General features: G+C 37.9%; 1 protein-coding gene across 1 annotated transcript in view; it reads right to left on the reverse strand.

The window, feature by feature from the left end:
- LOC118422464 (testis-expressed protein 11-like) overlaps positions 1 to 24025 on the reverse strand; it is a 38922-nt gene extending 14897 nt beyond the window's left edge. Inside the window, exons 1-26 of the mRNA XM_035830058.1 lie at positions 23856 to 24025; positions 22659 to 22795; positions 21992 to 22125; positions 21473 to 21557; positions 20879 to 20958; positions 20353 to 20433; positions 11966 to 12097; positions 11504 to 11584; positions 11147 to 11232; positions 10856 to 10913; positions 10653 to 10734; positions 10322 to 10335; positions 9995 to 10079; positions 9774 to 9855; positions 9015 to 9166; positions 8631 to 8716; positions 8341 to 8481; positions 7174 to 7276; positions 6906 to 7006; positions 6498 to 6583; positions 6222 to 6272; positions 6030 to 6067; positions 4347 to 4424; positions 3973 to 4043; positions 3664 to 3780; positions 2927 to 3014 (exon numbers count right to left, since the gene is read on the reverse strand). Of these exons, the coding sequence (XP_035685951.1) occupies positions 2927 to 3014; positions 3664 to 3780; positions 3973 to 4043; positions 4347 to 4424; positions 6030 to 6067; positions 6222 to 6272; positions 6498 to 6583; positions 6906 to 7006; positions 7174 to 7276; positions 8341 to 8481; positions 8631 to 8716; positions 9015 to 9166; positions 9774 to 9855; positions 9995 to 10079; positions 10322 to 10335; positions 10653 to 10734; positions 10856 to 10913; positions 11147 to 11232; positions 11504 to 11584; positions 11966 to 12097; positions 20353 to 20433; positions 20879 to 20958; positions 21473 to 21557; positions 21992 to 22125; positions 22659 to 22707 (2161 nt within the window). The 5' untranslated portion in view covers positions 22708 to 22795; positions 23856 to 24025. The remainder of the gene's footprint in view (positions 1 to 2926; positions 3015 to 3663; positions 3781 to 3972; positions 4044 to 4346; positions 4425 to 6029; positions 6068 to 6221; positions 6273 to 6497; positions 6584 to 6905; positions 7007 to 7173; positions 7277 to 8340; positions 8482 to 8630; positions 8717 to 9014; positions 9167 to 9773; positions 9856 to 9994; positions 10080 to 10321; positions 10336 to 10652; positions 10735 to 10855; positions 10914 to 11146; positions 11233 to 11503; positions 11585 to 11965; positions 12098 to 20352; positions 20434 to 20878; positions 20959 to 21472; positions 21558 to 21991; positions 22126 to 22658; positions 22796 to 23855) is intronic.
- Positions 24026 to 24049: the final 24 nt, after the last annotated feature.

Here is a 24049-nt window from a genome sequence, read left to right on the forward strand (position 1 = left end):
CAAGAGCTGACGCTGTCCTCAAACAAGATAACTCACTTTCAGCTTGGTACATTCTCAAATCTTAAACAGCTACGAGTGTTGAAGCTGTCCTCTAACAAGTTAACTAACATTCTTCCTGGTACTTTCTCAAATTTACGTGAGCTGCAAAAGTTGTGGCTGCAATCCAACAACTTAATCAACATTCAGCCAGGTACTCTCTCAAATTTACCAAAGCTGCAAGAGTTGTGGCTGCAATCCAACAACTTAACTGACATTCATCTGGGTACTTTCTCAAATCTACCAAATCTACGACTGTTGAGGCTGTCCTTTAACAAGTTAACTAAACTTAATCCTGGTACTTTCTCAAATCTACCAAGCCTGCAAGAGTTATCGCTACAATCCAATAACTTGACTGACATTCATCTGGGTACTTTCTCAAACCTACCACAGCTACGACTGTTGAAACTGTCCTCTAACAAGTTAACAAACATTCATTCTGGTACTTTCTCAAATCTACATCAGCTCCAAAAGCTTTGGCTTGACTTAAACAAGATAGCTAACATTCAGCCCGGTATGTTTACAAACCTACCACTGCTCCAAGAGCTGTGGCTGCAATACAATAACTTATCTAACATTCTTCAGGATACATTCTCAAACCTACCACAGCTACGACTGTTGAAACTGTCCTCTAACAAGTTAACAAACATTCATCCTGGTACTTTCTCAAATCTACATCAGCTCCAAAAGCTGTGGCTTGACTTAAACAAGATAGCTAACATTCAGCCCAGTATGTTTTCGAACTTACCTCAGCTACATGAGCTGTGGTTAAGCAGAAACCAGATAAGTGACATTAAGCCAGGCACATTCTCTGGTCTACCAAATCTTCAAAGGCTGTGGCTATCTTCTAACAATATAAGGGGCATTCAGTCTGGTACTTTCCAAGATCTACCCAAGCTGCGAACGCTATTACTGGACAACAACCAGATAACTACCATTCAACCTGGCACATTCTCAGACTTTTCTATGACCATATACATTTTGCTTAACAACCCCTGGCAGTGTGATTGTAGGATGGTTCCCTTCAGGCAAAAAATGAATGGGTCCCATTCATTTGAAAACCAGATCGTTTGTAGACAACCAAACAAGTTTTTGGGGCAAAAGCTGAAAGATATTCATCTTAAAGATCTGATCTGTGAAGAGCCAAACATTACAAAATTCGAAAGGATCAAGAATAACACACTGGCACAGGGGCAGACAAACCATTTGGTCTGTGAAGCTTCAGGAATCCCTTCTCCAGACATCACAGTCACTCTCCCATCTGGACAGAATGCAACAGTTGAATCAGGTGGTAGGGTTACTGTGGAGGTGAATGATAACATCACCATAACAGATGTTACTGCTAGTCTGTACATCTGTACTGCAGTAAGTCCTGTTGGCTCCACATTTGCCACACTGTCTGCTGATGTTCAGTTCAATGCGCCAACAACTGCCCCAATCATGTCACTGTTGACTTCACAGATTTCTAGTGCTGGTACTTCACACAAAATGGAGACTCTGGGCAAGAGTTATCCTGAAAGTACCAACACTGTCTCCCTGCCTTTTCTGATTCACTCTTCACCTTCGGAAGAACCAAAGTCTAATCCAAATTCCTCCCCGTACACTCTCATTGGCTACATTGCTGCTGCAGTAGTCAGCATTGTCCTCATTGGTGGCATCTTTTTCACCATTTGTTGGAAGAGGTGGGCCAGGAATCGTTCTGTTGGCCCAGACCCTAGTGTCGCTTTGAATGACACAAACACCACAGCTACCGTTACAACAACATCTGATCATGACCAGATACAGCATCATGATGCCTGATACCTGATGATTTAACAGGTTCCAATGACCCAGACACTTCAGAGTGGTTTGGTCCAAAGCATATGACCATTGTGGTTCAATGCTCTATTGTCAATCTAAAGCCTATTTGCTTAAACTATCATTTATCTGCATGTTTGAATGTAAATTAAGACTTACCAGCTGTAACAACCGTTTAACTTGAATACAGGAAGTGTTAAGGTGTGTGCTATCATGTAATTTTGAATGAAAGCATCTTATAAGAGCTTGCTTTTGTTTGCGCTTTATATCAATATGGCACTTTCATGACATCCCTAATTTGAATGATTGCAAGTGACTTTTGGTATGAAACATTGATTTCTTTTTACCAGATACGACATTGTGTCTTCATGGCCTGATCAGTAAAGTTAGAAGAGTGACATGAAATTGCTTGTAAAAAGCACAAAAAATGCTTACAATTTTACATCATATATACTTTGTAGTTGTTATTATATATGTACAGTATAGTATTACGTATAAACGTACATTTGTATGAAGTATTGATGATCTCTGCATTTGTTTCAATCTGTATATAACATTGCACATTTAATCATGTACAAGCATGTAGTTATGACTTGCATGTTAAGAAGTATTACTCCATATAGTATTACACTGTGTATACGCAAAGTACATCAGATGACATGTATCATATACCTTAAGCTTGGGTCACTTCATCAAGATTTGTTACAAATTGTGATCACGTAATAAATAAACTTCACGGTGGTTTGAAAAAATTATCATGGTATCTCATCAATGAGTCTTTGCTGTTCTTCCCTAAGGTTAATAAGTGTATCTAACAGTCAATATTCATCACAATATCTAGTCACAATATGGTAATTAAAAGTGGAGGCAGTTTGAATAAAAATCATTAGAAAAATAAGAACCTCCAATTTCATTCCAAGACTTACTTATCTGAGAGCAACCTTCAGTTACACTGGATTGGCCCATATTGCAAACTGAAAGTAAAAACGTTTTTTGAAATACGTAGTAGCCTAAAATGACCCTCTGGGGATTAATCCATCTGTGCATGATGATTATGATATCAGTATACATGAAGACAAAAGACTCACTGTACCTGTGTCTGTTATCTTGCTGTTGCATATTTCCCTACAAGTCTCTCGACATGCATCAACATGAAGGATGACTGTCTTTAACATCTCCATCTGTAAAACAGACAATAAGCATGAACGCTTTTGTTTAGATTACACCTTGGTGTACATGTACTAACTTTGAATTTCACTAATTTTGTTTTAAGATGTTTGGTTGAACTTCTTGCTTGGGGTTAGAATCGTTGCTACATGTAGTTCTTGCAAATTAAAAAAAAATTCCTTGACTTTTTCAATTGTAACAAGACTAGAGTGGAAATATTTTCTTGGGCTACAATGACCATTTTTCTGCATCCCTAAACAAGATAATCTCTGTAGCAGTATAAAAATTAAACTAATTGAAATATATAAGCAGCTTAATTTTTTGTAATGCATGCTTAGTAAACTTCCTGTTGTGGCATAACACACCAAGTTTGTACAGATGATTACATAAAGCTATCTTGACAGATTTAATTCATCCAGGCACTCACACAGGGATGGGCCCCTACTCTTTTTGATAAGTGTGGTGGGTTCTTTTACATGTTTGACGTGTACAAATGTAGCTCTCCTCAATAAAAGGACCTCCATATGTCCTATCCATGGGACAGCCATAATTGAAACAATCACTCACCTACACCTGAGTAAAGTGAGGAAATTCATGTTAATAAGTGCCTTATTTCTGCATGATTATTTTACAGAAAATAAAATGTGGTTTAGATATCATTACCTTTTCACCTGGGTCTGAGACATTTCTGGCTGACTGTAGACAGGCTGCAGCTGCCATCAGGGCACAAGTCTTCTTTCTCACCAGGTTGGCCATGTCCATCGGACACAGGGAAGAAAACTGGACAAAAGATGAAAATTACATAAAACAACCAGTAATGACATTGTCAATTTTACATTTTGCTCATCTGTGTACAATGAAAATATCCCTTAGAAGTAATCATACAACACAAGAACGACACCTACCATAATTTTTAAGAGGTGGCAACAAAGGACAAGAATTAAGAATTACAAGAGCTGAGCAAAGGTATACCTTGAAACACATATTGAAGAACTGGTGCATCATGTTGGTGTCCTCTCCACACTTTAGCCCAAGGTTCCACGCTGTCCCAAAAAAACGAAATTGTCATTATAATAACTGCAGTTCTTCTGGTGTTAGCATTAAAAATATTCTAGGTGTCAACATAATTTTCAGACAATCATTTATTTACAAATTCAAATCTATTCAAATTTTACATTAATTTTATATACAGTGTAACATCTTTCTTTGGTAGATTTACCTTCATTCTGCAAGTATAAAATACTTCTACATGACATTGTATAAGGTCATCTGAAGTCATCATATTTTAAGCCTGACACATGTTGTCATGAATGAAGAACTGCTGTAACATTGCAAATTGCTCCTACCTATTTTCATGAACCACGTTGCTTCGTTGACAATGCCATCCTCTTTGGTCTTCTTCAATTCTTGGAGTTTGTTATGAGCTTAAGAAAAAAAAAAGTGTTTCTGATTCAAATGCCAGTATAATTGTTGTACATGTATATACAGTTTACACTCACAAAATTAGAGGCACGAATTGTCCGAGGGATGGCTCAAAACTTAGATTACAATAATTTTCAAATATCAAGAGAAAGATTGAGTGAATGAGTGAGATTAAGAGGAAAAACAAACATTGAAAATAAAAGTGGAGAAGTATACTCTTGCTGCATCTTAACACACTATAATTGCTCTGTAATCGGAGTCTTATAATATAACACTAGCAGGGCTCTCCCCAGAAATTTTTAGGGGAGTGGTGCTGGGTTATAATGAAGCTTACGGCGGTCAACGCCACGTGCAGCGTCACAGGCTATGAGTGGGAGTGGTCCGGAGAGTGTGATTCCCCCCACCCCCTCCTCCAGAGAAGCTGTATAACAGTTGCACTTTGCCTTAATGAATTTGCAATTTTATGTCTTCTCCTGAAACTAAAGCTGTAAAATCTTACTGACTAAAAGAAACAGAAAATCAAGCCCAATTAACTTAAGTGCAAAATTTTAATAAATGACAATTTGAAATCCCCCTGTAAAGAACATCATGTACATGTTGCAAGTAAGTATACTCTCAATGCAAACTATAAACCAAATCTATTGAAAATGTATGAAATACAACTTGACATGATATTAAAACAACAATATTAAAACACATTGGCATAATAAAAATAAAAATAATAAAGTACAATTTTCCACAACCCCATAGCTGAGAAGCCACCTCCTTGGGAAGGGCATAATTACAACCAAAAAAGTCTAGGCTATATTTTTAATGAATATTGTCACAAAGACAGCTACTGCTTGTAAATCATTCCAAAATATGTTTATTTTGAGCAGGTAACTCTTCCCGCCAAAAATAACATAATATATAATGCAATCCTACTTTAAACCAATCAGAGGGCAGAGAATCTAGGGCTAACCAATCAGAGCTTAGAAATGGCATCATGTGACCTCATTAAAAATGGCTGCCGGCAAGCCAGGCCTCGGCTAGAAATACAAATTTTTACGAGCTACTAGCGGCCAAAATGCAGCTTATCTTTGACAAATAAACAAAATTTTGATGAAAGAAGAAAGCAAGGAATGGATTTTTACCAAGGTCGGAAAGAGATCACTGCAAATAACAGTTTAGGAGTCCTCAGCTCTTAAAAATGCGCTGACCATGTGCTGACAGGTCTGCTCTTTATTTTTCTATCGGTTTTCCTTTGATTTCGTCTTGAAAAACAGGTTTTTAGTGAGGTTGACGTATGCTAAAGTCACCGACATCTATTGTTTACAAGCATAACAAGAAGACATAAACAAAGGATTGTGATTTTTCACGCTAGATACCACCCTACCCCACGCCAGCTTCAATGAAAACAAAGGATTTATTGTGAATCTCCCGAGAAGGCTTGCCGATTTCTTGGTCAAATTTGAGCAGAGTCGGGTGGTTTTGCTAGTTATCCCTGAAAATACAAAGAGAAAACACTAGATTTACAAATCGGGGGAGTGGCGGGAGAGTTTTTGAGAGCGGCGCTGCGCCGTTCAGTAACGCTCTGGGGAGGGGCCTGCACTAGTCATTGCACTTACCTGTTTCAAGGTAAGACAGGATTATGTCATTACTGCTTCTGCAATGGAGGATAGAGTTTTCATTAGTTCAATAAAAAAGTACACAATATTATGTGGTAGCAGTAAGCTAGATATATCACAGTAAGGCAAAGCGTTCAAGTGAACTGTAACATACCAATAAAACATCACTGTGACATTTATCTTCTTACAAACCTTTGCCCTTCAGATGTTGCAGAGAAGGTCAGACGAAGCCTTGTTAAACATCTGTGAAAAAATATTTAAAATTAGAATAAACCTCGTAGTCACATTGATGTAGTCAAACTATTTTTACATTTTGCAGATTGAAGTTTTAGGTAAATTCCAAAGACACATGACAGCTGCAAAATAAGAAGCATAGCTTTGTCTATCTCTAGATACATGGTAAAAACAAAGGCTTTTTGTATATAAAATGACAAATAGTTCAACAATTAAGATGTTTTAACTGCTTACCTGATAGCAGTAAGAACTTGTTGAATGTTGTGAGAATGTTGCACCAGTCTCTCTAACGCTCTTATTGCCACATCCCTGTTACTTTCCTGAAAATAAGTAATTGATTGAAAAACAAGCCGCATACACTGACAAAAGCCATGAAAAGAACATATCTAAGATAATCATTAGACTACCAATGTTCAGCCTACTGCAAAGTATCGTCAAAACTGCCTCACTGAAATGTGCTAGTCACTTGACACTTCAGCATGATTACATTGTCAGTCAGTCTATACAGACTATGACATAAAATAATGCACTTCACACAATGGTATGCATGGGTAAAAAACTTAACTATAGTTCCGTTACTGTTGAACAACAAAATGCAATGTAATCTATGTAAGCAAACTGAATCATATCTAAAATACTAACCTCAAAAGCCAGCTGTGCTGCCAGGCAGACTAGCCCTTCAATAGTGCTGTTTTCCTCTCCCTTCTCATCCACAGTGCCCATTTTCTCTATTGCCTCAATGGCTACAGAAATATTAAAGATACAGAAAAAAATGGGTACACAAAATGTGCTACGACATATTGTGACATACAGTATTTTCCTAATGTACAAACAACAAATTTCAAAAGTGGAAACCGTTACCACAAACAAACAAAAAACAACTGTTGAAAATAACATCGTTCAATCTCACCAGCATCACTATTTCCTTGTAAAAGACCAATCTTGAAGAGTGCATACTGGGTGTGGGCGCTGGTGGGGTCACATGTCTCAGCCTGCCTTGCTGCCTCTAATGCCTGTAAAACAAATGGAAAATGTCCTTAAAAACCTTTTTTCCTTATTGTCATCATCACATCTTACATGTAGCTATCTGCAAAGACATGTCCTTGGTACTGAAAAGGTCTTGGTACTTAAAAACCTGTATTCTTTATATTGTCATTATCACATCCTACATGTAGCTATCTGCAAAGACATGTCCTTGGTACTGAAAAGGTCTTGGTACTTAAAAACCTGTATTCCTTATATTGTCATTATCACATCCTACATGTAGCTATCTGCAAAGACCTGTCCTTGGTACTGAAAAGGTCTTGGTACTTAAAAACCTGTATTCCTTATATTGTCATTATCACATCCTACATGTAGCTATCTGCAAAGACCTGTCCTTGGTACTGAAAAGTTCTTGGTACTTAAAAACCTGTATTCTTTATATTGTCATTGTTCACATCCTACATGTAGCTATCTGCAAAGACATGTCCTTGACACTGAAAAGGTCTTGGTACTTAAAAACCTGTATTCTCATCACCATCATTATCACATCCTACATGTAGCAATATGCAAAGACCTGTCCTTGGTACTGAAAAACTTTCACAACTTTATATTGCCAATCCTTGGCTGCTATAACCCTGTCCTAAGTGCTGATTTGCTACCACCACTATTCTCCTTACAGCAGATATAATCACCAACAACAATGCTACAATAAATCCTCATTCCTGATAGTTATACTTCCTAATCATCTCACAATATATGAAACTACTTGCCTGTCTAACAACAATATCGTTCACAGTCAAACCTGCCCGAGCAGACCACCCAGGGACCGTCTTGCATATATTGACAGGTGGTCACTATAGACAGGATTCCCAATGCTTGTGTCAATGGCAAAAATTATCTAAGGTACCACCAAAAAGTGGCCACATTATCCAAATGGTCCATACATAGAAGTGGTCACTTGACAATGTGCAGGTTTGACCTTACTTGGTATTCTGGTTCTTTTTCAGGAGTCTTAAATGCACAGCAAAACCCTTTATTCTCCTCCCTAACTAGGCTATCACCCTCCCTAACTAGGCCCTGTTAGTTTCTGTACCTTATCATACTGCTTGAGATGTAAGTAGCATGCACTCCTGTTCCTCTCTAATTTGGCCATGTTGTTATCGTGTCTATCATTGGAAGAGAACAAGTTCCTTGAGTAGTCGTACCATCTGAGTGCCTCTTCATATTCGTTTGCCTGCAGAAATAAAACATACAACGTCTATCAACATCCAATAATGTATGCATTGTATGTAATATGAATGTACGTATTACAAATAACTACTAACAGAATTCATGGTGAAAGTCTCTTCTATAGACAGAATACATTATTGTGATCTGGTCTACCTCATATGCTTGGGCAGCCTGTTCCCATAAAAGGAGGTGGAAACGCTTCCTGGTAGTTGTATCTAGTGGCTGTGTGGTATTGTGACCTGCAAAGAGAAATTTTGTCAAATAAAAATCATGATATAATACATATTGACTTCAGTTTGGCATAATATCAAATAACAGTCAATGTCCATTACTGTTATACAGTCAAAGTTTAAAACCCTCTTTGTTAGACATCTTTGGGTTGCTCTTATTCTTTAACCATGCGAAAAATGATGTGACAACAATGAAGGGTTAGGCATACAACTTTTAAGACAAGATTCTATCCATTGTTTCTAACCTTGATACCATTTTCCACTGAGGTTTCTCCAGCCTCCAGTTTAACAACCTATAGAAACTAACCAGTAATGCAGTCCTCTACAAGGGCCTTTGCTGCCTGCATCTGTCTGTTGTCCAGTAGAATCCTTAGGTGGAGTAGGTAAACTTTCCCCAGTTCTGGGGAGGCCTGGAACTGCTGGGTCAGCTGTTTTACCCCATCTAGTGCCAGCTGTGCTCTATCAGATTGTAAACAGATATGTTAGGGATATCCTAGAGGGTCTGCATGGGAGGATCCTGGTATTGCTATAGTGGTTTATCTAGGCATGCTAAATGCCTAAATAAACAGAAAATGCTAAACAGAAAAGTCATGAGAATTTACAATGCTTTCAAATGCTTGACAATGTCTGGGTAAAATATTTGGGTAACAGGTTTATTCAATATTGCATATTATCATTTTCATGGAGTGTTTGGCAAACCTAGTCTTCGAACGATGATTATCACTTTTGGCCTAGTGTTTTGACTTTGCAATATGAAACAACGTACAAAGAAATTGATTTTAGGATATAGCAATTAGCAAGTGTGTGCTTTGTAGACCTAAGGCGACCAATTATGACTCACAAATAATTGACTGACAACTTTTAACACTAGATCGGGCTTACTATGATTTAACAGTGAATCAAAACAGTACACCAGAAAAGGCATGCCAACCCCATTCTACACAATAGTACAGTACTGAACAGTAAGAATGTTTCATTTAAAAAAGCATTGAAACGCACCCTTCAAATGGTCTGAACTATTCAAGAAAACCGTACAAAAACTTCTAGGTAATATTGTCTCTCATACCTTTTATGTTCTATAAGCAGTTTGATTGTGTTGAGTGCTAGTTCCACAGTGAGTTCTGGATGATGGAGGCAGTCTGTTACAGCTGTGAAAATAATGGCAAAAATATTGTTACACAAACATACAAATGTCTCCAACATTGTTGTAACATTACTAATACTCAAATTCCACTGCAATTTCTTGATTATTTGATTCTTTCAAACTGATGAAAATGGTTGATTTACCTGACACAAGCCTGTTGTCCTCCACAGTATCTGATACGAGGAGGATGTGAACCTTAAGGTGTAGACCAGCAGGATGGGAATGTTCCTAAAGTAAAAACAATAGATGAAGAATGCTTGTACCCCTGTGTAGATGCCAAAAAATTATAATTACGTAGCTTACCCTGGCAAATAAGTCTGATCATTTAAATGGATAACCAATGGGCCATGCTAACTTTGCAGAACATGTCAACACTTCCTTTGATTAACAGATAGTCAAGACTGTTATTTTCCTTTTTTATTGAACAACACTCACAAAAACAAAAACAACAACAACAATTGTTTACTTACCGAGTTGGCCAGACCTGTGAAAATAAGATTGGCAGTCAGTCTGGAATTACATAAATTATAGAATCTTTGTTTCTGCTTGTCCAAGCACAAAACTAAAGCATTATGATTCATATAAAATGCCACACAAAAACTTACTGCATTATTCCTATCTTGAATTCATACCTTTAAAAGTTTTCCTAACTACCAAGGACATACTCATCTGCCTATAGATGTGCTTTACAACAGTCTAATATTATACAATGTTGAATCAATAAAATTACATACCCAGAGGAGTATTGTTAACATTTTCTAATATACATGTACATTGTACAAGATAGTCAGGATGTCATACCTACTGCATTCAGTGCTTTCTGCCAGTGCTGCTTGCTGTCCCATTCCAAATAGGCACTAGCAAGAAGTCTCAAAGTCCTTGCCTATGGGTGACGAAAACAGAAACATTTATGTTACACGCCAAATATCATGATGCATGTAAGGCTTTTAAGAGATTGTCTATTCATCTAGTTACTGTTAATATAACAGTAAGATAAACTGTACCTGGCTTTTGCTTGATGTTGCTGGCTGTCCAGTACCTTTCCCAAGTTCAAAGCTCTCCCTGTATTTATCATAAAAGAAATTTACACAGTGCACTGTTGAACCATATGCATGTGAGTAATGTATCTAATACTACTACTATGCATTTAATGTACAAAATGTGCTATAACTACAATGTATCTATCTTATTATCTAAGCAACCTTGTACATTGTACAATGTATCATTAGTCATTTAACTTAAGGGAAAGTAATTTAAAACAAAAAGTACAATGCACATGTAATGTTTCAATTTACCTGAGCCATGCAACAGCCTCCTCATATTTCTGTTTCTGATACGTTTCCACACCAAAGTTGTAACAAAGCATTGCAAGGAATGTTGTCTGAAAAAAAAAAACATACAGATTTGTCAAGCTAAAAAGGAATTATCTACAAAAAAGAATAATGTTAATTGCTTGCATATTGCATACGGGATTATAATATTAACTACAACGTGTATCAATCTATCTATTCACTAAAACAATCTGGCTGCCAGTGTGAAACAAATATCATGTCATGTAGCCCTCATCATTGCAATTGTCAACACTACAGCGTCCTCTGTTGACTTTATTCTGCACTGCAGTTTTAGCATTGTTCACATGGCATTGTACTTACTTCTTTTGGCAACCTGGCCAGCATCTCTTTACATCTTTGGGCAAGTCTCATGGCCACATCATGCTGTTCTTGAGCCACAGCCTGTAATAGATCAAAAAAGAATCTTATGAGTTAACTGTATGCTGTTTCATTCCCAACAGGAACAATGAATATGCAATGAAGACTTGGCAATTTCTCTCTACTTTAACAATGTATTACTTCTTGACCACAATGGAGCAATAACTATTCTAAAAGTTAACATGTGTTTATCTGAGATTGAAGTTTGTTTAGCTTCTATGATCCTCAACTCAAGGGTGAAAAATGTCGCTTTTACGATATACATGTATCATGTTTTTGTATGTATCTGGCAATAGCAATAAAGATAAACAGTATCATCATTTGCATCCTAAGTTATGGAGACTACAGAGCGGGAATACAATTTATAGTCTTGGATGAGCGTAAACAACACTGATTAATGCTTACTGATTCAGCCTGGTAGCAGAAGACTTTAAACATGTCCTTCTCAATCTCTGTCTTCTGTCTCTCCTTGTCATCCTCTGACAGTTTCCCTTCTGCTGCTGCTGACAGCACACTCTTTGTCAACTTTTCAAGACACTGAAGAAAAATACCACCATTATATGTTTGTCACCACACATAACCAGAATGTAAATAAAAGTGTCATTTAGCAATGGAAAATGTTGTCTGCCATTATATCAGTGTTGGTACTTTGGTCAGAGAACAGCCATTCACAGAATCTGTGATTTTGTGTTCTACTGGTAATTTTGAACATTTTTTTCATGTTTTCCACAAAATTTGAGCTTTACATTTAAAGGTTTCTTATCCTTAGGACTATCCCTAAATGTCTGAAAACTATTGAGCTACAATTCATTGAAAGACAAATGTATCCAAAGGGAAGAAAATACGGAGGTGGACAAAGCTATCAAATCAAATCGAATCATGAGAATACTGGTCAGTCTAAAAAATGCATACCACACTGTCTTAACAATATTACTGATTCTAATGAGAAGTGAAACAATGGAACAGCTGTACTTGGTCAAAAAGCCAGCTATGCTGATTAGTAAAAACCATAGATGTGATATCACACAAAAACAGGTAGTAACAAGAGTCTGAAAACTCAAACCTGCTTGAAATGTTTTGTTTTGTGATGGTGCGTATGGTGTGTTGTGGGGGTTGATATGGTTTGACGTTTGGCAAAATTATTCCATCATTGTTCTTAAGTTATATATCTACCTCTGTGAAAATTCAAGCGTCTCAGACGGCGAAACGCCGTTTGCGACAACCGTCCAAGGCGTCTTAAATTATTGGGACGCTTTGGACGGTTACGGCGGCGGACGGCATGGGACGGCCTTTTGAACGCCCGACAAAACGTCCAAGACGGTCCGAACGGCATAACAAATGCTTGGACGCCTCTAGATTGGCACTTTAGACGCGTCCGGTCGGACGTTCGGGACGTCCGAGACGGCGTCTGAAAGTGGGCAGCCGGACGCTCCCGCGCTCCGTTGGGCGGGCCCCCCCGCTGGGAACAGACGTCTCTGCGGATGGACCAGACGCCGATTGCGACGGACGTAAATGACGTAATCCAGGCTGCTGGGACGGATCGGACGCCGATTGCGACGGGCATAAACGGCGTAATCCAGGCCGCTGGTACGGGCGGTTAGCCTCCACCACGCCTTCCCACGGGGGGTACAGATCGTAAAATTCGACAGAAAATGGAATGAAAGGCCAAGAGGCAGTCATCGCTATATTATTAAAGGTTAATATCTGGGCCAAACTCCTAGCAAAATATTTTTTCTTCAAGACACAGTTTTAGTTAGTCAGGCAGTACGGTAGAAACTCATAATAGGCCGGTGCATTTAATTTGGAACGTGCATAGACGGCTGCCCGGACGCCGTTTCTGACGCCGTCCGGTCACGGCTATAATTTTATGCCTGTTGGGACATTGCCACATACCAAACAAACAAATATTCAGCCAGGCAGTGGAAGACCACCCACGACCGGGCCGTCAGGTTTAGTTAAAATCAAACGCAACTTGAACAAATTTCTTCGTAAATTCAGACATACTTCGCGGCGTTTGATAAACTTTGCTACATGTATGAAATTCAATCCGACCTTCAATCGTATCCGCGGCTCTTTGTGCCGCCGAGCCGCCCGCACTGTCATACGTTACATCATAATGGACGAGTCCACATAACATCAAGGGTGAATACAGGACGTTTTAATTAATTCTCTATCGTACATTTTAATCACAATAGTCTTAATTAAAGACTGGATACATTGTAAATGTGCAGTACATTTTCTACAAAGCTCATATGTCATTTTTATTTCGCGGTAGCGAAACAAATTCGTCCGTTTCATAAGTTCCCAACCCCTAGTAGTTGGGAGGGCCGATTTCATTGACGGCAAAATCGGTAGGTGCTATCTCATTATCTGTTGTCTAAATCTACATTTTAACAGCATTATCATTCTTAATCGAAACCACAGATATTTTACAACGTGTTCATAAGTCTTTTTATTTTGTGGCATCAAAGTAAGATCCTAAATTTTATCATTCCTTTGCGTATGTGGGGAGGGCACCGAAACTTTGCAACCGTCGTCGGCAAACTTTGCAACAACATGTTGTACAAAAATAAGAATAAACTGAGTACTCACTTACCGGCGCCAGCAAAGTATCGACAGTCAGCTAACGGAAGGACGCTGCTTCTTTTGACGGCATCTGTGATTTCTCCTGTCCGTTACGTTTCACAGTTGCTTCAGGTAAGTAGTATGATTTATCCCCCTTGTCGGCGCACGACAAATTATTTTTGTACATTGTTTTTTAGTATAAATAACGAATAAAGTCATCGCCGTAAACGCAACCTCAGCACAATGTCGTAGAAACATCAACTGCTACTTCTAGACGTGATGTCCTTGGTCTAAAAGTAAGCAAAATTTTAACAAACAGACATAAAATCCACAGAAATAGTCACCTTCTGAACATATGTCCTTCAACCGCCGGATTGTTCAACGGTCTGAAATTCGAATTCACCCGCTGAAATTGGCGCATGTGCAGAAGTTAAAACGTCATTTTTCCCGTGGGGATAAGGACAGACGCAAGCCGTCTGAGGGCGTCGGGTTCCTAAGTATTTTATAGCCCCATCAGTGGCCGTCTCAGACGGCCGTCTCAGACGTCTTTCAGCCGTCTGGGCGTCCAACAAAAAAACTGACAGAACGGCCCGGACGCTCACGATGTGTTCGCGGCCGTTTCTGACGGCAATGGAGGCGTCCAGAGAGTTTGAAATGCGCTCAGACGCCCTTGGACGCTTGTAGACGCCGTCTTAGCCGTTTCGGACGCTTGAATTTTCACAGAGGAACCTATGGTAAACAGTGAGATCCAAAACTAAACCTTTCTGGTGTCCGCACCATTTCATTTTTATTTCCTATTGTTACACCTGCACCTGGCACATACATTGTATCTCAATGTGTATATAATGGTTCACACCATACAGAGGTGACAGCGATGGTCACAGTTGCTCTTTTTTGCTCCTTGGAAGATTTTGACCAGAATGCCCCAGCAGTTCTAGAGCAAGCTGCTAGAGGGCCCAAACATACAACACTTCTTCCTTACACCACAAGCTATGTGCCACCAAAAATCAAGACCATAGCATATCCATGTCAAAAGATACAAAAATCCAAGTTCTGTTGCAGTACCAAGGTCACACACCAGGGGATCCAAAATTGACTTTGATCTTCGTCTTCCAAACACCTACCCAAATACCAAATATCATTACAATCCATCAACAGGTTCTAAAGTTATGCTGACCACAAATATGTGGAAACACAAACAGACACACACACAGACACACCAAAAACTATACCTCCATTTTTCATGGAGGTAAATCACACGTTCTGTTCTGGACATATAGCACTGGAAACACCCTTCCACACACTCCCATGCTACTGAAAACTCAAAACACATGTTACAGCTGCTAGCTGTCCCCAAGGAGGTTGAGACAGAGGGAATGAGGCCAGATCACTCCATATCAGGAAAAGGGGTGTAAATATTTTTTTAAAAACGAACCACAAAACAACAGCAAACTTCTAATCTACTTAATAGCACAATAGGTCACACACTCTATCCCCATAGCAAAGGAAATCGCAATCCATCCAGAGGTTCTAGAGATATCGGTCCAGAATCACAAAGATCCCTACCAGAAACAGTACATGCTTTTTTCAAGTATGTAACAAGTTGCAGATGTATCATGAGCCTTATCAACACAATCATACATGTGCAAGTAGTAACATATGCTTGAAGTCATCAAGCCTTACCAAACACTATAGATTGAGGCTGACATAGCAAAATACAATTCTTGGTATTTTTTTTCTTCCATGAAATACATTGGTATAAACTTAAGGTATCAAAAGTTAGAATTCTGTATTCAGTAATTCACAGTTCAAAACATTGAACAGCTGCATGCATCCAAACCATAAAGCTGAAGGTAAACTGCAAATACAATAAATCTTGCTTCTATACCTTATATGACAAGTTTCAACATATGACCTTTAAACAATGCAGATTGACAAGCTACACATGTATGGCCAAACTATTTTGAGTGTTCTTTACAAGACGAAAGTGCATTTATGACAACCTTTTATGTGCAGCCTACATTTGGCATAAATCCTTGGAATGACATTATAGATAGAAACCATTTCTTGACTTAATAATAATCAAGTTATGACATGCAAAAGACAATTCAAATGTATCAAAATGGGTGAAGTGTTTGGTCTGTGCCTTTAAATCATATTCTGTCATATCTTTATGCTGTATTACAAGCCCAGCCAAAAATAAGCAGATGCTCCACATACATGTACAATGACACAGTATCTTTTAAAAGATACTGTAAATGCAGAAACTTTTGTGGTAGTTTAATGTTCCCGGTTTTCACGGTGGCTGCTTCACCGCGAACTTAAAACCACTGCGAACATTTTTCCATGGCAGTAAGGGACTACTGTAACAATGCATGGTGCTACCGCGTAATTAAAACCACCGCGAAAAGTCAATTTTTTCGCTACCGCGAAATCAAATCTCCGCAAACTTAAATGCATTTACAGTATCCCAGTGCAATGCAGGTTTCTGACCTGATGTCAACCCAGATTAATGATTTCCTATCTTCAGCCTGCAAGTTTGTTGTGTATACTTTACATCACATGCCTATGCATCATGCACACAAGTTACTGATATGATGAAGACAGCTGTATAGGGTAATGCCAGAGAGAGGATTAGTAATCAATCTGGACAGTAACAAGCATGTATAGAGAGTTCATTGACCTGTCACCTGACTTGTCATGTTTTGGTTCACTACTCTGACCTGGTGACACTTGTGGATAAATGGCTGTTTTACCTCAGGGAAGGGTAGGATTGTATGACCTGGTGACCTCATTATGTCAAGGGAGCCCTTATCGGGTTAATTGTAGGGACTATTTCAACAATCCTTATCAACAAATGCCTTAGGATTCGATGTATAGATGAAAAAATAAAATCACATTTATGATAATGGCAAAATTAAAGAGAAGTTACATGGTGCTTGTCTTTCAGTAATTTTGCAAACACAATTTATGTATCATAAAAGACTGACAAGAACCAACAGCCAACATTTGTAAGGAATATGTTCCAGGTTACCTGGTACACACATAAACTTCTTATGAGAAACTTTGCTATCTTGTTAATTTGTCGGTTCATGTGTATACATGTACTGGAACATGCCTACGAGTGCTTCATGACGTCAACATATTAGAGAAGTCAAGCTAACAAAAATAGGCACATCAAGGATTTAACTGGCAGGGGCAAAAACATGACCCAAGTTCTTGGAAAGGCCTGTTTACAGTCATGACAACTGCAGTTCTCCTTTAGTCCAATAGGTGGCGCTCTTACTGGCAAACTTTTCCCTACTATCAAGTATATCATGACTACTACTACCTCTGGTCTGGTGTTTACAAATCTTACTTTTGAGGAGAAAGTTATCTAACAAAATCATCTAGCAAATGTAGTTACTTAACTCTGCAAGTGTGAAGTGATGCAAATAACTTATTGGCATTTAAACCCATCTGGGTCACAGAAGCCCAAAACCAGAGTGGTAAGGCGCTTTAGGGGGATAAGGTTGTGGTTACTGGAAGCTGGCCAAATTCTTGCCAAGACCTCTTGGCCCTGGTAGTGGCACTGAAATATGGCTTTGTTTTAAAACAGAGCCCTGAGTAACAGGCACAGGGAGGTAGCTACATGTGCATGTAGAAGCTCTGGTGTTTGTAGACCTCCAGCTTTCATTAATCAAATTCCAACTAAATGTATCTTTCTATTAAAAAGCCTCTCAATCACTTGTGCAGAGCAGTTCTTTAGAACCAAAAGGAAGCAACAATACAGTAATAGTATTCCACAACATCTACATGTACCATGCCAAAACTAGGCTGCCCTGGTTCCAAGCCTAATCTGATTGTCCCCATGCCCCTTTGATGCTTACACAGAATTACCCCTAAGCTCATGTTATACAACAGGCAGGTGGCGGTGATTACTGACATAAATCTGTAAGCTAACGCATGGCCTCTTAATCTTGCTTAAGGCCACAGGTCACGAAAGTCTCCTTTTTTCTGTCACCTTGGAAATTGTGAATGCCAAACATTTACGTATGATTAGGTTGACTAGCCTGTAAAGACACAGTGCTTAAAATATCACATTATTGGAAGAAGAAAATCCAACATGACTTTTAATTCTTTCATCATAAAGATAGTAACTGTATGTATGCACCAATTATAACTCTATGCACTTCTATGACCTTTAAACTAAAACTTTGTTCACTTTCAATGCAACTTCAGGATTTACATACATCCACAATGCCATGGATCAATGATTCAATCATTGTAAATAACCCTAATTTGTTTTATTGACTGTAACGAAATATCACTACAAAGCCTTCACCAGCTATTTCAATCCCATAAAAGTAATACTGAAACTTGTACTATACACAAAGAGGATTTTCCGAATTAAAAGCCTCTTTAGTCGGCAGATTACCAACTTGTGTAGGGAAGAATCGAATTACAGTAGCGAGGGCCCCCAAAGATCTAACTGGGGTAATCTGGATAAATGGATCAAAATAGAATTATGCAGGTCCGTAGACACATACAATATGTATCCAAACTGTGTTGTTGTGTATAATACATGACCAAAGGGAATTTTAAGTGGAATTACATTGTTAGATTTCTTGACAAGGATTATGGTATATAGATAATTATCATTTATCATGAATCATACCATTGAGTAAGAGACTGGTAAGTAGTAATTCAGTTTCTTTTGATAATGATAGATACATTTATCCTTCATTAGTTGGGACAAGCAGTGCTTTTACTTCAATAGGAGGCAGGCTGAATAAAAATTCTATTTGTAGTCATGCACTGTAGTCTCTTACTGCCATGGAAAAATAAAACCACGGCAAACATTTCTGCATTTACAGTATTCTCATGTTGCACATCTGGATTTCACTTCAAGGTTTTTCATCTTTTCATAATCTTAAGTATTGCATGCAAGCTCTTTAGTACCAATTTATGGTGTTAAGACTCTGGCTAAGAATAGCATAACTCAAATAAATCATCCTTGGATTATTGTGTGCACTGCTCTTGAAGTTATCAAATGGCGTCGTGATTCTAAATTAGAATACACACCCAGAAGGGTCATTGTAGAAATGATTAACAAAGCCTGGTGATGACAAGACTGGATGAATGAATTGCTATTTAAAGTCACATTTGATCATGTCTTGGCTTCCAACATGCACGGCAGATTTAGATATGCCAGGTTAAAACAATTAATTGTACCTCAAGAGTCATCTAAGTATGTAATGCAAATCATTACACTGAGAACACACAAATCCACCTGCCACAAACTGTACTTAACTTTACTGTAGCAGCACAGAAATACATTGTATGCTGGAATAATAACAGAAATATTTGGAAAACGTTAAGCCCCAAATATGTCCAGTTTCAATGGAGTAAACCGCCCGAAAACCGCCCTTATGTTTAAGAAGGCTCAGCAACAGGTGGTCCGTTTGGATTCAGCCAACCATACACTGAACTGTACTTAATGAGGAAAGCAATCAATCAAGTGATACATGCCTTGGATACAGTGTGCACTGTGCAATGTGTGCATTCAGTATCTTGCACTAACGTCACATCATTGCACATCATAGATGAAACATTAGGTACGTGAAGCTAGAAAATCCTATGGTGAATGCAATGCTAAATTCCCTTTAAAACATGTCACTCAATGTGTGTAAAGGGCTGTCAAAGGTAAAACCACACCACCTATTGACACAGGGGTTCAGGTAAGGGTCAGGGTGCCAAACTAAGCTGACAGAGCAAAGGTAACCACAAGGGATCTGGGACAAAGGTGACTAGTACTGCCACTGTATCAAGTTTCATGCAGAAGTCCTGCTAATTGCATGAAGACATTATTAACAACATCATTATGCCAAAGCCTATTGTAGTGACTGGCATATACAGAACTGTATGGCAAGTGTACACTATCTACAGATACAGTGTAAAATGTTTTTAACTTGATAGTACTTAATCAGGATCTTGTTAGTAAAAATGTCAAAGTAATTAGATTAAATTAAATGCTTTGTATGAACATGTATGACACTTTCAGGTAGCAAATGAGAGACAAAACAACTCAAAGTCATATCAAACACTCTAAGTTTAGAAAACATTACATATTATCACGTTATCAAGTTATGACATTTTGTACCTATCCAACACCCATCTACAGGAAGTATCCATCACAAAGATTTGCCTAAATCTCCCTCTCTGATAACTGAAATGTTATATCTTACCTCTGATGCCAAAGACAGGGAATTGTCTGCCATGGAAGGGTTGCCACCGTCCAACCATGCTCGTCCAGTTTTACTGGCCATCTGTGATTTTTAAAAAAAGAAGTTAGATGCAAAACAAAATATCCTACATGCATGCAATAGCAAGAATAGTATAATGTAATAATTTACTATATGTTGTGCCCATATTCGTTTTACAACATGCTCGGTTCCAGTCATGTTAATAAGGAAACAGTTGCATTTAATAAGAAAAAAAGCGACTAAGATGATATTCAGCTATGCCAATATCAATACAGATTCCTTTTATACAAGTACAGCTACAATAACATGTAGATACAGAATTTAATGAAGATTTGTCATGACTTCTCAAAGAAACTGCAACTTAGAAACAAAAGTTTTCAACAAGTCATGAATATATTGTATAGCTATATTGCCAAGTTTAGGAACATCAATTACTATTGACTGCTAAGTGCTAAATTAAATACACATGCTTGTATTATAAGTAATGGAAGGAAAGGTATGAACTTACCATCACCCTTCTCTTTAGGACCACCTCAGATCCTTCCAAAGGACTTACTTTGAAGGCAAGTTGACAAGCAAGATGTCGCACTGAAGAAAAAAGTCACCTTTTAAAACAGTTTTACAACAGTTAAGTTTATGAGGAAGGCAAGAACTTCTTTTAAAAATACCGAAGGAAAATGAGTTTTAAGTAAGAGTCATTAAAACAGCATCCTTATCTGAGTCATTTCTTTAAAATGTCACTAATAAATAATGACAAACACATTGTGTAAGTACTGCTCTTTTTTCTCTAGCGATCCCATAAAGAATACCTGTTCAAAATGACAATAGACAGTATAACCTTGATGCAATTAAGCGATAGGGGGTATAAAATAGACACATTCAAACATTTGACAGATGAAATTACGACATCATAATATATACACTCAGAAATTATTAATGAACCTATCATTTATCATTTCATTTTTACAAAGCCCTCAAGGATACTTGATGAATTATCTTCTTTTCTTAATGCAACAGCCTGAATTATGAATGTAATAACTCTAGCATTTAACTAACAACTTTGCCTTAACTGTGAACTAGAAACATATGAAGAGATAATTACGTCTTGCGTTCAAGCCTGTGCTGAGGTGACCCCCTGCTCTCTTTGCCACCGCAATATTCCATAGGTTGACTGCACAATTTTGTAGCTGTAATAAGACAGCACATACCCTGATTAATAAATAATGCCCGCATGTTCTTTCTCAAATTTTAAAGAAAGGGCTGCACAGTACTGTATGTACAGAGTGAAATGTTTACATTGCTTTTATGTTTTGCACTTTGCACAAGGACTACTTAACGCTAAAACATTCATAGCATTATGTGTTTTGTAATTATACTGTACTAGTAATGAAATTGTTTTTTTAAACCAAGAACTTCACACGCTGCTAAAATCTTTGTTTCTCTTCTAGTTCTACAGCAAAATAAAAACAACACAAAAGTAAATACATTTACAGTAGCTTCCAAATGACCTTTAACCAGATACCTCTTTAATATATTTCCAAATTGTATGTTTGCATGCTATACTTTTGTATCATTCCATTAGAGTAGTACATTGGTTTAATCTAATGATAGTAAAACTTACCTCTCCTGAACTAGTCCTGTTCTTGTCACTGTCACCATGTAGCCCAGACACCTTGTCCAACAGCTCTGACAACGTCTCTGCCCGTTGTGCTACCTTGTCTTCATCTTTGTCCTTTTCTAAAGCCTTTATCATGGCTGTCACAAAAACACATAATCATGAAAAATTGTAATAATTGCAATCTGTGAAACAATTAGAAGGGCAAGTAGTAACCCAGGCAGCTAGATCATGCCCTGGATGGTTTTCCCCAACACAAACTAGGGGTGTTATCCATGGCCAGTAACCGAACAAGAACAAGAACAACATCACAAACCCAACGCGCAAACCACAACGCCAAAAGCTCAGAGCTGTTGGCGTGGTCAGTTTGGCAGCGCTTGAACCCAACAGTTACATTCTGCATTAAATGCAGCATCCAATAGTAAAACACAGCATCTATTAAGTGTGTTCTTTCTTTCGCGTAGAACTTCTGGCGCACTATTCTCATTACAAATTTGAACTTGAGAAGTTTAGAGTTATACTTTGCGTGATTTTTAACTTGACTACTTAGCTTTGTGTTTGAAATATTTAAAGAATGCAGCCAGTCATATAATAAAGTCTATCTCATACACATAACTTAGACAGAACATTTTGTTGCGATGTTTTGAATCATGCCAAACTTTATGAACCATACCTTGTATCTGTGCCACAGTCGTCGAGACCTCTGATTCCGAATCCTTCATGGCGACAAACTTGCACTTTCCTCAGCTTATCTTATACTGCTGCCCACTCAACCACACTCAGTGAGAAAAATACATAGCTGTCATGTACCTGAAAGTAAAATTTTCCTTATTATCAAAAAGTTACGCTCGAGTAATGATTAAGTGCTTCAACATGTTTGTCCGAATTTTACAGAATTCGAATTGACACAAATTTTCTGGACTGAATACAAATATTAAAGAATTCGTACAATCCATAACAACGAAACATACAAATTTTATGGAATTCATAATCATAACCGTTACATGAATAAATAAATTCAGACAATCCATAATTCATACAAATTTTAGGAATAGTAAGGATCATATAAATGCCGTAAAACAAATTATGAATTCTGCGAAATTTGTTTCTTAGTAATAGTGGTCGATTGTAAGATCAAGAATTTGTTGTCTTTCAATAGTGGATCATATAGATTCTGTAAAACTTTTATCTGCACTTATGTTTGAAAAATTATTGCCAAGTATGTCATAAAAAATTAAACAGGAATGACATAACATTTGTATGACTACATAGCAACCCTTGATGAATGTAATCCTCATGTTACTTACAAGTTGTGAAGTGTCAAGAAACCAAAGAACAAATACAGCCATATAACTCAAGTACAATGTCTACATGCAACATAAAAAGAGACTGCATAGCCCTTTGATAAAACAATCACGATGACATTGAGTGACATGACAATGTAAAAGGGGCCCAGGGGAATATACAATTGCCAAAATCTTAGAAATACAAAGTAGAATTTACAGCTTTTAGGCGTTTTAAGGAGGGTTTGAAGTACTGCATATCTACTTCTTCCCTCATTGAGTTGTCACGTCTGTATAATTTATTGACCTTTAAATAAATTAATTAGTTCCAGTAGCTAGAATGTCACGACAACAAATTATAAAAATATGTAGCGTTACTCCCTTTACGGCCCTGTCTTTTCAAATTCACTTTGTAAACTTCCCCTGATTTTGATAAACATATCTATGCAGTTGTCATTATACAACAAATCTTTCCTTGCGCTCGAAAATATAATTTAGTCGCCACAAATTATGAACTTGTCCTCTGACCTACTGAAGTTGAGATTTTATAGAATCGGAAGTTTGCGCCAAAAAAAAGGAACTCTAACCTCAAATTTCACCATGATTGCGTCCAGCGTCATAATCAGGAGGTATTCCTCTGCGCAGAACATTTGTTGAGAGAAAAATAGGTTAAAACTTGAGGGGGGAAAAGTCGAAAGATGATGTAAATCAGACGACACTTGCAGGTCAGACGACACTTTCCCACAGCAGACCGCCCCTCTACATCCGGGCATTTCAACAA

The sequence above is a fragment of the Branchiostoma floridae genome, chromosome 9, assembly GCF_000003815.2.
Source record: "Branchiostoma floridae strain S238N-H82 chromosome 9, Bfl_VNyyK, whole genome shotgun sequence".
In the NCBI taxonomy this organism is placed as follows: domain Eukaryota; kingdom Metazoa; phylum Chordata; class Leptocardii; order Amphioxiformes; family Branchiostomatidae; genus Branchiostoma; species Branchiostoma floridae.